The sequence below is a fragment of the Erpetoichthys calabaricus genome, chromosome 5 (assembly GCF_900747795.2).
Source record: "Erpetoichthys calabaricus chromosome 5, fErpCal1.3, whole genome shotgun sequence".
In the NCBI taxonomy this organism is placed as follows: domain Eukaryota; kingdom Metazoa; phylum Chordata; class Cladistia; order Polypteriformes; family Polypteridae; genus Erpetoichthys; species Erpetoichthys calabaricus.
Window position 1 is genome coordinate 168,459,484 of NC_041398.2, and position 17,537 is coordinate 168,477,020.

The window sequence follows — 17,537 nt, forward strand, 5'->3', positions numbered from 1 at the left end:
TTAAACAGTATCTACAGATAAATGTGATATAACAAACACAATGTCAAATTTACATTTTGTAAAATAAATGTATACTTTTAGTTAAACCAATACAAATTTTGCATGTGGAAAATGTAATTACACCCCTACATTCATCACTAACTGAGACACCCAAAATCAGAATCAGGTGTAAATGATCAGAACATCATTAAATATGTTCTTAAGGAACCTGTCTTATTTAATCTTTAGACATTTACTTTGTTCTTGAAGTGTATATTATCATCATGCATAGATCCAAGTACCGTAGCTCATTGAGGTCTTCAAAAAGAAGTTTACATATGCCTAGCAGTCTGCATGGATTTCAAAAAATCTCAATATACTTGGAAATCAAACACTTCGCTGTCTGAAAGATCGCCTACAAGTGGAGAAGATTTTAAACTGCCAACTTGTTCACATCGGGCTATGCCAGTAAGTTTAGCCCAAGAGCAGAATGCAAGATGATGAAAAAGTCTTTAAGAACCCCAGAATTTCATCACAAGAAGTCCAGGTCGCTCTTGCAACTGATGATGTCAAAGCACATGGGTCTACTATTAGAAAGAGGCTGCACATATTATATCTACATGAGAGGTATGCCAGGAGGAAACATTTATCATCCAGAAAGAACATCAGGGCGAGACTAAAATTTGCCCATGAAAAGAAACAACACTGGAATATCTGGGACAATGTGCTCTGAAAAGATGAGATACAGTTATTTGGTCACAGCATCAGAAGACATGTTTATTGAAAACCAAAGATAACATTTGATCAGAAGAACACAACACTAACTGTAAAGTAAGGTTGCTATGGTTTGGGGTCAATTTGCTACACACCATCACAGAATCCACTATAAATTCTTCATTGTAACAGGGGGTGTTTGAGAATAATGTGAGACCATCTGTTAGAAGACTGAAGTTTAGCCGAAAGTGGACGGTGCAATAACCCTAAACATACCATCAAATCCAAAAAGGAACAGCTGAAAAGAAAGAAATGGAGGGTTCTGGAACTGTGAAGTCAAAGCCCAGATCTGAGTTCCATTTGGGGTGGGCAGGTTTTGAAGCAGGCTGTGCACACAAGACAACCATCTAACACTGCAAAGCTAAAATAATTCTGTAAGGACATGTGGGGTAAGCTGACTGATGGTACAGTTATAGGAAATGCCTGCTTGAGGAGGATTCTGCCACAATACACTGGTCAACAAGCATTTTGTTACTGGGAGTCTTTCACCTTTACATTAACAGGTTTCACTTCTATCCATCCATCCATCCATCCTCTTCCGCATATCCGAGGTCGGGTCACGGGGGCAGCAGCTTGAGCAGAGATGCCCAGACTTCCCTCTCCCTAGCCACTTCTTCTAGCTCTTACGGGAGAATGCCGAGGCGTTCCCAGGCCAGCCGGGAGACATAGTCCCTCCAGCGTGTCCTGGGTCTTCCCCGGGGCTTCCTCCCAGTTGGACGTGCCCAGAACACCTCACCAGGGAGGTGTCCAGGAGGCATCCTGATCAGATGCCCGAGCCACCTCATCTGACTCCTGTCGATGCGGAGGAGCAGCGGCTCTACTCTGAGCCCCTCCCAGATGACTGAGCTTCTCACCCTATCTTTAAGGGAGTGCCCAGACACCCTGCGGAGGAAACTCATTTCAGCCGCTTGCATTCGCAATCTTGTTATTTCGGTCACTACCCATAGCTCATGACCATAGGTGAGGGTAGGAACACAGATCGACTGGTAAGTTGAGATCTTTGCCTTACGGCTCAGCTCCTTTTTCACCACGACAGACCGATGCAGAGCCCACATCACTGCGGACGCCGCACCGATCCGCCTGTCGATCTCACGCTCCATTCTTCCCTCACTCATGAACAAGACCCCGAGATACTTGAACCACACTGTTCCTCCTGAATCCGAGGTTCGACTATCTGATGGACCCTGCTCTGCAGAACCGCCGAATAGACTTTTCCAGGGAGGCTGAGGAGTGTGATCCCTCTGTAGTTGGAACACACCCTCCGGTCCCCCTTCTTAAAGAGGGGGACCACCACCCCGGTCTGCCAATCCAGAGGCACTGTCCCTGATGTCCATGCGATGTTGCAGAGACGTGTCAACCAAGACAGCCCTACAACATCCAGAGCCTTGAGGAACTCCGGGTGTATCTCATCCACCCCCGGGGCCCTGCCACCAAGGAGTTTTTTGACCACCTCGGTGACCTCAGTCCCAGAGATGGGGGAGCCCACCTCTGAGTCCCCAGGCTCTGCTTCCTCATTGGAAGGCATGTTAGTGGGATTGAGGAGGTCTTCGAAGTACTCCCCCCACCGACCCACAACGTCCCGAGTCGAGGTCAGCAGCGAACCATCCCCACCATATACAGTGTTAATACTGCACTGCTTCCCCCTCCTGAGACGCCGGACGGTGGACCAGAATCTCCTCGAAGCCATCCGTACATGTTTTCCATGGCCTCTCCAAACTCCTCCCATGCCCGAGTTTTTGCCTCAGCAACCACCGAAGCCGCATTCCGCTTGGCCTGTCGGTACCTATTAGCTGCCTCCAGAGTCCCACAGGTCAAAAGGGACGGGTAGGACCCCTTCTTCAGCTTGAAAGTATTCCTCACCGCCGGTGTCCACCAACGGGTTCGGGGATTGCCGCCACGACAGGCACCGACCACCTTACGGCCACAGCTCCGGTCAGCCGCCTCAACAATAGAGGCACGGAACATGGCCCATTCGGACTCAATGTCCCCCACCTCCCTCGGGACGTGGTCGAAGTTCTGCCGGAGGTGGGAGTTGAAGCTACTTCTGACAGGGGGCTCTGCCAGATGTTCCCAGCAGACCCTCACAACACATTTGGGCCTACCAGGCCTGACTGGCATCCTCCCCCACCATCGAAGCCAACTTACCACCAAGTGGTGATCAGTTGACAGCTCTGCCCCTCTCTTCACCCGAGTGTTCAAGACATGTGGCCGCAAGTCCAACGACACGACCACAAAGTCGATCATCGAACTGAGGCCTAGGGTGTCCTGGTGCCAAGTGCACATATGAACAACCCTATGCTTGAACATGGTGTTTGTTATAGACAATCCTTGACGAGCACAGAAGTCCAATAACAAAACACCACTAGGGTTCAGATCGGGGGGGCCATTCCTCCCAATCACGCCCTTCCAGGTCTCACCGTCATTGCCCACGTGAGCATTGAAGTCTCCCAGCAGTACGAGGGAGTCCCCAGAAGGTATGCCCTCTAGCACCCCCCTCCAGGGACTCCAAAAAGGGTGGGTACTCCGAACTGCTGTTCGGTGCATACGCACAAACAACAGTTAGGACCCGTCCCCCCACCCGAAGGCGGATGGAGGCTACCCTCTCGTCCACCGGGGTAAACCCCAATGTACAGGCTCCAAGTCGGGGGGCAATAAGTATGCCCACACCCGCTCGGTGCCTCTCATCGGGGGCAACTCCAGAGTGGTACAGAGTCCAGCCCCTCTCAACGAGACTGGTTCCAGAATCCAAGCTGTGCATCGAGGTGAGCCCGACTATATCTAGCCGGAACCTCCCAACCTCGCGCACAAGCTCAGGCTCCTTCCCCTTCAGAGAGGTGACATTCCACGTCCCAAGAGCCAGCTTCTGTAGCCGAGAATCGGACCGCCAAGGTCCCCGCCTTTGGCCACCACCCAACTCACACTTCACCCGACCTCCTTGGCTCCTCTCAAAGGTGGTGAGCCCATGGGAAGGGCAGGTTTCACTTGCTGACTCCAAATATGAAAACCGTTTTCGTCCAGCACGTCCCGTTTTTTAGTTATGATGTTCCAGGTCTTGGACAACTAGGGTGACTGGACAGTAAAGGCGGATAACTATTTTGATAAATACCGGTAATTCTACTAGGGATGCCATTGAGATAAAAGAATTTGCCACACATTACTAACAGCTGTGAGATGTTTACCTTGTTATTATTAATTTTATTTTAAAAATTATTAATTTTTAATTAGCAGAAAAAATATTTATTACTGATTACCAGGTCTTGTATGACTCTAAAGCATAATGACACAACTCAGACATGGCAGTGCAGTAGGTAGAGGTTTTACTGTTAAACATAACACTGCGTTTCAGGACATTTTGTTCATGGGCGGCAAGGTGGCGCAGTGGTAGCGCTGCTGCCTCGCAGTAAGGAGACCTGTGGGTTCACTTCCCGGGTCTTCCCTGTGTGGAGTATGCATGTTCTCCTCGTGTCTGCATGGGTTTCCTCCGGGTGCTCTAGTTTCCTCCCACAGTCCAAAGACATGCTGGTTAGGTGCACTGGCGATCCTAAATTGTCCCGTGAGTGTGTGTGTGTGCCCTGTGGTGGGCTGGCACCCTGCCCAGAGATTTGTTCCTGCCTTGTGCCCTGTGTTGGCTGGGATTGGCTCCAGCAGACCCCCTGTGTTAGGATATAGTGGGTTGGATAATGACTGACTGACTGACATTTTGTTTGTTAGATTCGCCATTACTTTGAAAATTTTGTCAAGGCAATGGACAGAAATGGTGATGCTTTTCAGCATTTAAGAAATAAGTTTGGTCTTGAGAAAAGTGAAGCCAAAATTATGGAAGGTTTTTTTGTTCTTCCTGAAATCCATGAACTGATGCTTGACGATGAGTTCAAAAGGAAACTGAAGCCCACTGAATCAGCAGCATGGGAAGCATTCGTGGGGGTTCTCCACAATTTTCTTGGCAGTCACAGAGCTGAGAATAATGCTGAGCTTGTGGAGAACCAGCTTACGGGAGCCAGAATGTCACTAAAGATTCTCATCTCAACTTTTTTCCACCAAATCTGGGTGATGTCAGTGATGAGCATGGGGAAAGATTTCATCAAGATATAAAGGTGATGGAAAACCAATATCGGTGGAAAGTTCATGCCGAGCATGATGGGTGACTACTGTTGGTTCTTGCAAAGAGAGATGGATGTGCAGTGCAAGCACAAAAGCGAGTGCCTCCAACATTTTTGGGCACGGTTGACCTCACTTTTATATTGCGGTAAATTGACATAAATATGCTTTAACGTGTCTCTGATATCGTCTTCTGATTTGTTTTCACAATAAACCCATCAAAACAATTTTGGTGGGACATAGTCCAAACTCCAGATATCGTAATGATATATTGATATTCAAAAGTGTCAAAATGTCAATGATGTGTATTTCAAAAACCTGACGTGCTAGCTTAATTCCGATTTTCATATATGAAATCAGTGTAAAAAACTTAATATAGAGCTGCTCTGAACTTCCCAGTAGCAAACAAAAAATATTTTTGTAGACCAGTGAAATCAGTTATTAGAACCAAGGGAATATGCCATTTCCATTTGTGGAAAAAGGAAGTATCTGTTCATTTTTTGTTGAATTATTGTTTTTTCAATCAAATTTTCATTTTTTTAATTAATTACATCACCTTTATCTAAATATATTGATTAAATAAAAATCAAATTTTGATTTTAAAAAAGACAAAACATTTCAAGTGTTGCACTTACTTATTCACAAGACTGTATCTGAACAAGCTTCCGATGACCCAGAACATTTATATCTGTCAAGGTCTCTTTGTAGCATAAGCTATGGGCTGCCCTGCGGAGGAGTCAAAGTTTGTTTTAAAAGATGGACAACGTGCATCAGTATATCCTTAAATGACACAGTGTCACACAATTGAACTGTCTAACAGCCACAGGAAGACCTTAAGCCATATCAGAGTTTTAATTGTTGGTGGTAGCCAGGTGTTCTAGCAAATCTCTCAATGCTTTCAGTGACTGTGACAAACAACTGTCACTGAACTTTAAATTGTTAACTAACATGTCTATTTCTATATTTGATGAAGCTTATTGCTTCTAACAGCAGAGTTGTTGGAAAAACAAAAATTGCCCACAAGTTTTATTGTAATTTTTTCACCTATTTTATAGAACTGACTGCATCACTCACACAGATGGTAAGTCAGTGAGCTGTGAAGTGTGTTCATATCAACTCTGAACTGAATTATTCTCTGTGTTTTTGAACAACTTATTAGTAGTACCCTGTCACAATAGTAGCTCCATCTGTGCACAAAGCTACTAGGTTGCTCACAATTCATTTTATTCACTGAATACATGCTTCACATCCTGAATAATAGTTTCCACCTTTCCATCCATAATGTCAGTTTCTAAAAAAAATTCAGAACCTTTTGCTGTCTCTACTATATACCTTAAGTAAGTAATGTGTTGCTATTATCCTTCAACTCATGAAGTATTAATACCAATGTAGGTGTTGTTATTCTGAAAGCATGCCAGCTAGCAATGGCTTCAGTAAATTTTTGAATCTTTGATTGTCATTCATGTGGTTTCCATAACATTTTTTGTCAATCTTAAATTTTTTCAATGAAAAATATTCAAGTTCTTTTAAAAGCATCAGAGGTTCAACATAATTTGAATCTGACATTTCATTCTATGCAACCAAATGTGACATTTTATGTTATGTATTTAATAGAACTAGCAGTCTGTTAATTGACCTTACAACCTGTGGATAAAAACTACTCCTCATGTGAGTGCTAATGGTCCTGTACTGTTTGCCAGAACACATAGAGAAAAGTAACTGCATACAATGAATGAGATCTTTAATAATGCGGTTTGCTTTTCTAGGACATTTGTTCTTTGTTTCTTTCCTTGCGCCAAACTACATCAGTGACCTTCTCCATCACTATGTGCCTGTCCGCCCACTAAGGTATTCTGATTCTGGCAATCTTGTTGTGCCCCACATTAATCTACACTCCATGGGTGACAGGGCCTTCAAGCTATACAGCGCCCAGACTCTGGAATGATCTACTAAAATTAATTAGATCAGCTGACTCCATGAATCCTTTTAAAAACAACTCAAAACTCATCTGTTCAGGAAGGCTTTTAGCTCTACCTGACTTTATTACCCTTCTTTCAGTTTACCTCTATGTCAGGATGCTCATGTAAACCGTGCGTGTGTGCTAGACCATCAATTATGTTGTCTGTTAGGCTTTTCTCTGAATTTACTATCTTACTCTTCTTTATTTATTTATCTGGTTTAGTACAATGCTACATACTGTATACCCTGCCGTTCTTTCTTAAACTCTGAAGTACCTTGAACATGGGAAAGGCGCTATATAAATAAAATGCATTATTATTGTGTGATATATATTCCCTGAATATAGGGCAGGTGTGTGCCTGTAATTTTCTGCATTGACAGAACTACAGCAGCTGAGAAAGTACTATACTCAGATGTGATACAGCCAGTTATGATGGATAACATTAGCAACCTGCAGAAGCTGTTTAGCAGAGATGAAGATATCTAGACTTTCCTCAGACATTTAAGAATGTAAAGGCATTGGTAAACCCCTTTACTATAAACAAGATGTGTTGTGACAACATCAGGTTGTCAGAGATGGTAATTCTTAGAAATATACAGCTCATTCCCTCTCATAGTTGGTGTTCAAGCGTATGATGGTGGTGTCATTAGGAAAATCAATTACAGAGTGGAAACTGTGTCCAGTCAAACATTTGCAGGCAATCAAGGAGGACAGCAGTGGGCTCACCTTATTACCCTGTGGAGTGCCTGTGTTGAGTATCAGCATGGAGTAAATGACACGGCTGATGCTGAGGTTTGTCAGATATGAAGTCCATAATTCAAGGTCCGAGGGTTGTATTCAATTTCCAAGTCAAGGAGTTAGGCGATCAGCTTTCATGGTAAATCAGTGTTAAATGCTGAGCTATAAACTATAAACAGGACTCTAGGCAAGCAGGTATGCCAGGAAGGTATAAAGTGCAATGGATATGGCGCACTCTGTGGACCAGTTATGATGATATGCAAACTGAAGGAAGTCCAAAGTATCTGGAATATTCTGATTAATGTCTCCAAGCACCAGTTTTTCAAAGCATTTTATCAAAGTAGGTATTATTACCCCTGTTCTGTAGTCGTTAAGACAGTCCAGGTTTGTTTTCTTTGGCATCAAGATATTTGTTTTCTTTTTGAAGCATATGTATCTAAGGCAATGTATTACTGCTGTCAAAATGGGAGTGGAAAACATTAGGTTAATCCAGGACATAAATTATGGATGTAATTTTATCAGGGTTTAGTTTGTAATCCATAAGCATTTGTAAACTCTTGTCATAATTTATGCACAATATGAATCCCTGCATATCCATGTACTGACGTTTAGCGACTTTGAACAGTTTTTCTGAGCTTATACCTGTATTTCGTCTGTGTTCACATCATTGATTTGAACTGTATTATCACAATCAGGATACAACAGTTGAATACTGATTCAGATGTGATCATTATGTTACTTCGTACCATCAGTAATCAGGTTTTCCTAGATTATGTGGCCAAATGGTACATGCTTCAGTCTGACCTTTTAAATGGTGCTTCTTTTAAATTCAGTAATGCATTGTATATGTCCTACTTTAGTATTTTCAGTATAATACTGCACAGTTCGCAGAAAACTTTGGACTTATTTTGCCTGAAATGCTTGGAAAACCACTTAATTTTCTCTAAAGGCTTCTATTCTGCCACTGCATATAAAACTAACTAATACATATCTTAAACATTTCCTTCATTTGTTAATTTAAATGAACCACAAGTTCTAAAGAATGTCTATATTTGGATTTATAAAGCAACTTAAACAATTACAGCCCCAAATACATACTTATATTATTTGTTGTAATACTTAGATAACTTAATTGACCAATAATTAATTGTTAACATCCCTATGGTATGACTTGTAATCATTAATCAATAGTAACAGTAAACAGTCAGCATAGCTTTTCATGTACAAGACTTCCCTATTTATCAGTACATCTTGCCTGAAGAAGGGGCCTGAGTTGCCTCAAAAGCTTGCATATTGTAATCTTTTTAGTTAGCTAATAAAAGGTGTAATTTTGCTTGACTTTTCAGTAAAATGTAAATTTATTGTTGCTGTTTTAGAAGCTCTTTGTTATTATAATGTTGGGGGGAGACTTGTTAACTTTCATTATACCTTGTGGTGTGCTATGTCAGAAGACTGGAACTTTGAAGAATTGTAGTAGACTAATTTAAATAATAAAGACTGGCTTATGTTGAAGAAAGGAAGGGTTGTGCTACAAATTTTACATTTATTATGACAATTAGAATACATAATGCAAAATAAAGGATGAGTGAAAACACTGGTTTATGAAACAATCCCTTATGTTGTATCAAATTTAACTTCTGATTCTGAACTGTGATAGAGAGAAATGAATTAAATTAAAATAAATCTTGTAAACATAAATAAACTGGGAAAAGGAATATACAGCTAATGTTCACTTCTTAAACTATCAATATATGCAGTTACAAACTTAGAACAGCTGTTATTTTCACTGTTTATTAAATACTGTGTTAGTTGGTTCCTCTTAAACAATCACACTATCTAAAGCTGCTTCAACACTTTTAAGATTTCTTAATGATTATAAATCTTCAGACACATGTAACCAGTCACAATCAACACAATTTTTTGTTCCTCTTTCGGCGAACCAAACTACTCACAACTTGATTATTTTTCTACCAATTACAAGTGCAACTCTCTGTCTCTGTCTACTTAACCTGGAACTTAAAATATTAAGGTACTAATTTAACTTGTAATTTGTCACTTAGCTCATAATTACTGGTAGATGAAGATTTCATTAAATTTAACTCCACACAAACTGATATTTTGCTGAAACTTCCATATCTCCAGATCTCTCTGGGAAGCACAGCATCTCTAAGGAGACACATATTCTCTAACGTGTCACACAAAAACTAACTGCAAGCCAGAAGGACAAAAGACTTCTTAATCAGTGAAATTTCCAAAAAGTTAATCTATTAATCAAGAATTTTTACAACTGCCCACAACTGAGCTTCATAAACAAGAATGCCTTTCCAAATAAAAATTGAATTAACCGGGCTATAAGAGAAATAAGTATAACCTTGAACAGAAAATATAAAACAGACAGATAAAACTAGTACTACCTCACTACAATCCTACTGCTATTTTATAAATATATGAATTCTGAGACCAAGAAAGGAATCAGAAAGAAAACATCTTAAACTGTCTTGGTTATTCATAAATAAATCCCAAACTAAAACCTGGCACCAGCTACAATTAATTACTGCTAATTACATATTGACACTTTTCCAGCTGAAATTTTATTGCCAATTGCACTCTTAAAATTCAAGCATTCATTTCATAATCCTGAAAGAACACATTAATTAACACACAAATTGTGCTTGGCATTTGGACCTTTAGAAAATGTTATATTGATAATATGTTTTCATCTTTTTAACAAGTGAGGATGTAACTTTTCATCACAATATTTCTTTTACTGCATCCAAGTAAAGGAGTTTAATGAAGGAGACCTAACTGATTTATTAACTTTCCCCTAATATCTACAAGTAGAAACTATACTACATAGTAGCAATAAAGTTATGGATAGTATTCCCAAGCTATATTAATTCTTTTAAAAGAGTGTACCTCTAGACAATCTGAGGATAGACTGGGAAAGAGACCATTCAATTAAAATACATTTTAAGTAAAACGTGTTCTAAATGGACTCAAAATTGGACATGTTTCTTAAATCAACACTCCCCAAAATGCATCTAGGTAAAGATCCTCACTATAAGCACATACCTCAATGGGTTACATATATTGGGAATATATCCTGCTCAGACCTTAACAGAACAGAATAGAAAAAAGTTCTCCTAAAGAAATGTCATTTGAGGTACAGTAGGTGGACAAACAACCTCTCGCATGACAGGTGTTGCTAAACCTAGTAGGGGATAGCTCATTTGTGCACGATCCTCCCTTTAACCCATTCTTCCCTATTATCGTTCAAATCAAATAAGCAATTTAGTACTTGCAACTATATTTCAGTCTGGGATGAAAACAAGTAGATGTTGCTATATGTATAATATTACATACAAACTTTATAATAAAACTTAAGCAACAACAATATTCTGAGTAAAATAAACTACTATACTGAAGAAAACTTAAAGGCCTTTTTTTGTTTGTGCTGGCTTTATGTGTGATATAATATCTTTTCACTCAGGTAAAACAGTGTTTAACCTTACAAACTGAGTTTTATATTTTGACAATAAAAAGCACCATAAAAAAGAAAGAAAAAAAAACACAAAGGCACATGACACAGGGAACAAAGCTTCTGAATAAATTTTAAGTCATTCATGCTTGCCAAAGAAAGAGATGATGATTTTTGAAATCTGTTATTATTAACCCACATAGATGGTACATACGCTTTTGATTTTGTGCTGGCACGAGGCCTATACTCGTAGGATTCATCTTCAGTTCCGTTCTGACGCTTGTACCAGTCAAACAAGGTGCGAAGTAAGGAAGGTAGACAGTGTTCTGCTATTGAGCTCATAGAGCTTATTAACTAAAGGGGAAAAAGAAAAAAAGATTAAGAATACAAATATAAATGATGAACACAATGTTAGCACTGCACTGTTTGAAGTAATGTTTGTTATGAATAAATGTATTAAAAAGGTTATAGTTAAAAACCTGTAAGGACTGAACATTTTAAGTTCAAAATCATATGGAATACTAGATTTAAAACTGTAAAGTGATATTTAGAAATGATTTTTAATTTTTTTAAAAACAATTAAAAAAAAAAGCATAATTCAATATAAGCATTCAAAAAAGTAAAAACTTTGAATGTAACAACTTTGTAACTACAAAAGCATATTAAAATATGGTCAAATATGGCCAAGATATGAATGAAGGTAATTCTACTGCTTTTTTATATTATATATATATATATATATATATATATATATATATATATAAATACATATACATATATACAGTGCATCCGGAAAGTATTCACAGCGCATCACTTTTTCCACATTTTGTTATGTTATAGCCTTATTCCAAAATGGATTAAATTCATTTTTTTCCTCAGAATTCTACACACAACACCCCATAATGACAACGTGAAAAAAGTTGACTTGAGATTTTTGCAAATTTATTAAAAAGAAAAAAATTGAGAAAGCACATGTACAGGGTACATAAGTATTCACAGCCTTTGCCATGAAGCTCAAAATTGAGCTCATGTGCATCCTGTTTCCCCTGATCATCCTTGAGATGTTTCTGCAGCTTAATTGGAGTCCACCGGTGGTAAATTCAGTTGATTGGACATGATTTGGAAAGGCACACACCTGTCTATATAAGGTCCCACAGTTGACAGTTCATGTCAGAGCACAAACCAAGCACAAAGTCAAAAGAATTGTTTGTAGACCTCCGAGACAGGATTGTCTCGAGGCACAAATCTGGGGAAGGTTACAGAAAAATTAGAGCTGGCCGGCCATCTAAACTGAGCGATCGGGGGAGAAGGGCCTTAGTCAGGGTGGTGACCAAGAACCCGATTGTCACTCTGTCAGAGCTCCAGAGGTCCTCTGTGGAGAGAGGAGAACCTTCCAGAAGGACAACCATCTCTGCAGCAATCCACCAATCAGGCCTGTACGGTAGAGTGGCCTGACAGAAGCCACTCCTTAGTAAAAGGCACATGGCAGCCCGCCTGGAGTTTGCCAAAAGGCACCTGAAGGACTCTCAGACCATGAGAAAGAAAATTCTCTGGTTTGATGAGACAAAGATTGAACTCTTTGGTGTGAATGCCAGGCGTCACGTTTGGAGGAAACCAGGCACCGCTCATCACCAGGACAATACCATCCCTACAGTGAAGCATGGTGGTGGCAGCATCATGCTGTGGGGATGTTTTTCAGCGGCAGGGACTGGGAGACTAGTCAGGATAAAGTGAAAGATGACTGCAGCATTGTACTGAGACATCCTGGATGAAAACCTGCTCTAGAGCGCTCTTGACCTCAGACTGAGGCGACGGTTCATCTTTCAGCAGGACAACGACCCTAAGCACACAGCCAAGATATCAAAGGAGTGGCTTCAGGACAACTCTGTGAATGTCCTTGAGTGGCCCAGCCATAGCCCAGACTTGGATCTGATTGAACATCTCTGGAGAGATCTTAAAATGGCTGTGCACCGATGCTTCCCATCCAACCTGATGGAGCTTGAGAGGTGCTGCAAAGAGGAATGGGCAAAACTGGCCAAGGATAGGTGTGCCAAGCTTGTGGCATCATATTCAAAAAGACTTGAGGCTGTAATTGCTGCCAAAGGTGCATCGACAAAGTATTGAGCAAAGGCTGTGAATACTTATGTACATGTGATTTCTCAATTTTCTTATTTTTAATAAATTTGCATAAACCTCAAGTAAACTTTTTTCACGTTGTCATTATGGGGTTTTGTGAATTTAATCCATTTTGGAATAAGGCTGTAACATAACAAAATGTGGAAAAAGTGATGCGCTGTGAATACTTTCCGGATGCACTGTATACTAGGGGGCTTCGCTCGCCAACCCCCGTGTTTGGTTTTCTGGATACTCACTTTTAAGATTTTTTTTTCTTGGAATTGTTTCTGTTTCATTAGTTTCACTTTTATTTCAGAACTTCTGTAAAAACAATATTTGTAATCTTGCGAGTCCCAATATGCTGAATCTTTTTTAATGAGGTCAGGATAGGTTGCTCTGTTTGGAATCTCAGCACAGACAAAACGATCTACGTCATCAGCAGTTAATAATTTTTTATTACAAAGTAACCAATAAATGCATGTGCGGTAAACTCCGTTTTTGAAATTCTCAAGATTCTTTATTTGTCACATGCATAGTTATACAGGACAACACGCAGTGAAATGCATCCTGATCCGCTTATCAAAAACTGTGCAAAGTTAGAAGAATATCAGATTAACAAAAAGTCATAGATTGAAAGATAACAGTATAGTAGAACATAATAAATAAATAAAATGATGTGAATAAAGTAAAATTAAGTGTTAAGGTACAATAGTGTAGTGATTATTGTGCAAAACCAAAGTTAGACTGGTGCACAGTTAAATGAGGCAGTTTGTTTGTTTGCACTACTGCGATCTATACTTTCTTTTTTTATATTTTCTAATTTTCCTACTTTCATATCCTTTAACTTTCTCCACATGTGTATAGCACCAACGTTTTTTTTTTTTGGGGGGGCCTTTCTAATTTCACTGGTTTCATAGTCTCTAACCTGTTCTGCATGTGTTTAGCGCCAAAGTTTGTAAACGTCTTTATGAAGTTCTACTTTGTGTTTTACTCACTGTCTTTTAATTCTGAGCCGGATTGGACATGCTTTTTTTCAATTCCACTTGTTCCAGGCTGATAATTACTTTCCTTATTTTCTGAATTTGCACCTTGATTATTCTTTTTTGCTCTTTTTTCTCTCCAAAGCATTTGAGTCTCTTTTCTCCGCGCTGCTTTCTTCTTCACTTAGATGTGGACATTTAATTTATAACGTACTGTCCTTATATGCTTTATATGCGCTGAGAGCCCTGGATCTGTGTATGCTCAAATCCTTCAAAAGACTGAATGTTTTGCTGCCTATTGTTCTATTTGATAGATTGTAAGTAAGGCGTGTCTTGCAAGAATCTCATGTTCTACGTCATCACGAGACGGTCCTGGGTCTCTTTTCTCCGCGCTTTTCTTTCTTCTTCGTTTAGTCGTCGATGTTTCATTTCATTTCTACCCTATTCATTTTTACCGTATTGACCGTATACACTTTATATGCACTGAGAGCCCTGGAGCTGTGTGTGCGCTGCATGACTGCCTTTACACTACTGATTTGTTTTTTTGATATTGCTTGTAAGTAGGGCGTGTCTTGCAAGACTCTCTTTCTATGTTCCCATGAGACGCACCGTGGCAGGTCTCTTTCATCTCGCGGGTCTTTTAAATGTCTTCCGAGAAGATCATGTATCGTAGACTTGCTTTTTGCTTTCCAGGACAGGATTTCTTTTTATAATATATAAGTACCTATAGATAATGTAAAGGAAAGTGGACCCAGAGACAGACAATTAACAAAAGATATGAAGGAAATTAAAATTACAAGAAGGCAATTGGGATGGATAGCCACAGTAAAATTTGTCTAATAGTACATACATTGTACTTCATCTCTGCAGAAATAAGATTAGAATGACATTAGTAGTTAATGCACTATTACTTACAGTATCTACTAAAGGTGACGCAAAAGATTGTATAGGGTTTGGTTGTAGTACCTCTGTGTTCATTAATAGGCCTGTAATATAAAACTGTGCTGCTTGCTATTCAACTGACAGCACAGCAGCAAAACCTTTAATATTTCAGTTGAAAAAATGAAGCATGTGTTTTGTCAAGAAAATCAGCTAACAAGGATACAGCCTATGTTTTGCATTTAATGTATAAAAATAATATAAAACTGTGCTGCTTGATATTCAACTGACAGCACAGAAGCAAAACCTTTAATATTTCAGTTGAAAAAATGAAGCATGTGTTTTGTCAAGAAAATCAGCTAACAAGGATACAGCCTATGTTTTGCATTTAATGTATAAAAATAAATTTAGGTAATCAGAATAAAAGCACACCCATTTTGCACTTTATGACCAGAGTATTAAAGTGTCTTTTGGCAGTGAATTAGAGGCTGCAGTATTATTACCAAATTTGGTCTTATGATAAGGAGCTCTAGGATTAAAATGCAAAATGCTAAATCACCTAACTGGCATTGGTCACTGACATGGAAATACTGTTGTGTAAGAATATGGGAATACTATATCATTAAACTGGGAGGCTGAGGACAATCCATTTAGTAAAAATATTTTCATAAATTTCAACAGCCAGAACTACAGTATATGGGAGGGAAAAAACTATGATATTAACCTGAAAACAGAAGGTTAAAGGTTAACCAAAGTCATATTATGCCATTTGCATGATAAGGACAGAACAGAAGGACAGAATGATATAAATGCTCCGTCAACAACATGAGAAAGTGACTCCTGTAATACCATATCCTGATATAAATGCTCCGTCAACAACATGAGAAAGTGACTCCTGTAATACCATATCCTGACAACTTGACAAAAGCTAATAATTTGAAAATGTGTAGTAACATGTTAGGATAAGGCAGCTCTGAGCATCAAACTTGCATTGTTCTTGGCATAAAGTTTTTTGTTATATTAAAAAGGTAGAGACTAGCAACAATCCCTGTGTTTGGTTAATCCATCCATCCATCATCCAATCTGCTATATCCTAACTACAGGGTCACTGGGGCCAACACAGGGCGCAAGGCAGGAAACAAACCCCGGGCAGGGCGCTAGCCCATCGCAGGGCTCGCACACACTAGGGACAATTTAGAATTGTCAATCCACCCAACCTGCATGTCTTTGGACTGTGGGAAGAAGCACCCGGAGGAAAGCCATGCAGACACGGGGAGAACATGCACACTCCACGCAGGGAGGACCAGGGAAGCGAACCCAGGTCTCCTAACTGCGAGGCAGCAGCACTACTGTTTGGCAAAAGTGATAAGTGGCTTGGGGAATAAAACATTGAAATTTTGGGTCCATGGCCAGGAAACTCCCCAGATCTTAATCCCATTGAGAACGTGTGGTCAATCCTCAAGAGGCAAGTGGACACACAAAAACCCACAAATTCTGACAAACTCCAAGCACTGATCTATATTACTAAACCACAGTTAATTTATGCATGGTGGACGCACCAAGGCGCATGCGCACTGCGGCCTTGGCACCCGCCCCAGAGTCCAGAGTCAAACGCAGTGGCTTCCCAAAACGCGGCGGCGCCCCAGAGTCAAACGCAGCGGCTTCTCAGAGTCAGCAGGTGGCGCTCAAATAACACAACGTACTGCGCCGTGGCGCCCGCCCCAGAGTCAAACGCAGCGGCTTCCCAGAGTCAGTAGGTGGCGCCCAAACAACACAACCTGTACAGTCATGGATACAAACAATGAACGAAGGCGCCCACACAAAGACACCGCTTTAGTTCAAATAGGGTTATTGAATTAAATGGAAACTTTACCATGCCTACGACCTGTGAACTAAACCTGAGGTGAAGCGTGCACGCCAGGTTGTACAGCCGCCCGGACGCGACCGCCCACACCACCGCATATACCCTCCATGATATTTCATCACGCAGCGGCTTCCCACCAAGGCGCATATTGCGCCATGGCGCACGCCCCAGAGTCAAACGCAGCGGCTTCCCAGAGTCAGTAGGTGGCGCCCAAACAACACAACCTGTTCACTACACTTGCTCTAATCCACTGTGCCAGTAATACAGATCACATAACGGTCACAGACTCAAACCCAGCGGCTTCCCCAACTCAGTGGCTGGCACACGAACACCACAACCTGTAAACTTAACTTGCTGTGCTCCACTCTGCCAGCAGTCGGTGTCAGCAAAGGCAACAGAATCACGTCTCCACAAAACGAAACTGCTTTAGTACAGATATGCTTATTTAATTAAATGACATTTCCCCAGACGCACCCACCCTCCATGATATGTCATCCATCCAAATATCGGACGGAACAGAAACTGATTGCCATTCTTGGATTTCCGATTCACTAGCGAATCGCGGGCTTACTTGTTATGCAAGAATGAGCTGCCATCAGTCAGGATTTGGCCCAGAAGTTGACTGATAGCATGCCAGGGCAAATTGCAGAGGCCTTGAAAAAGAAGGGTCAA

At 40.5% G+C, this 17,537-nt stretch overlaps 1 protein-coding gene across 7 annotated transcripts in view; it reads right to left on the reverse strand.

The window, feature by feature from the left end:
• fryl (furry homolog, like) overlaps positions 1-17,537 on the reverse strand; it is a 621,684-nt gene that overhangs the window by 345,873 nt on the left and 258,274 nt on the right. For all 7 annotated transcript variants that reach the window (XM_051927632.1, XM_051927631.1, XM_051927630.1 and 4 more), the window contains one exon: positions 11,242-11,381. In XM_051927632.1, coding sequence (XP_051783592.1) covers positions 11,242-11,381 — 140 coding nt within the window. The remainder of the gene's footprint in view (positions 1-11,241; positions 11,382-17,537) is intronic.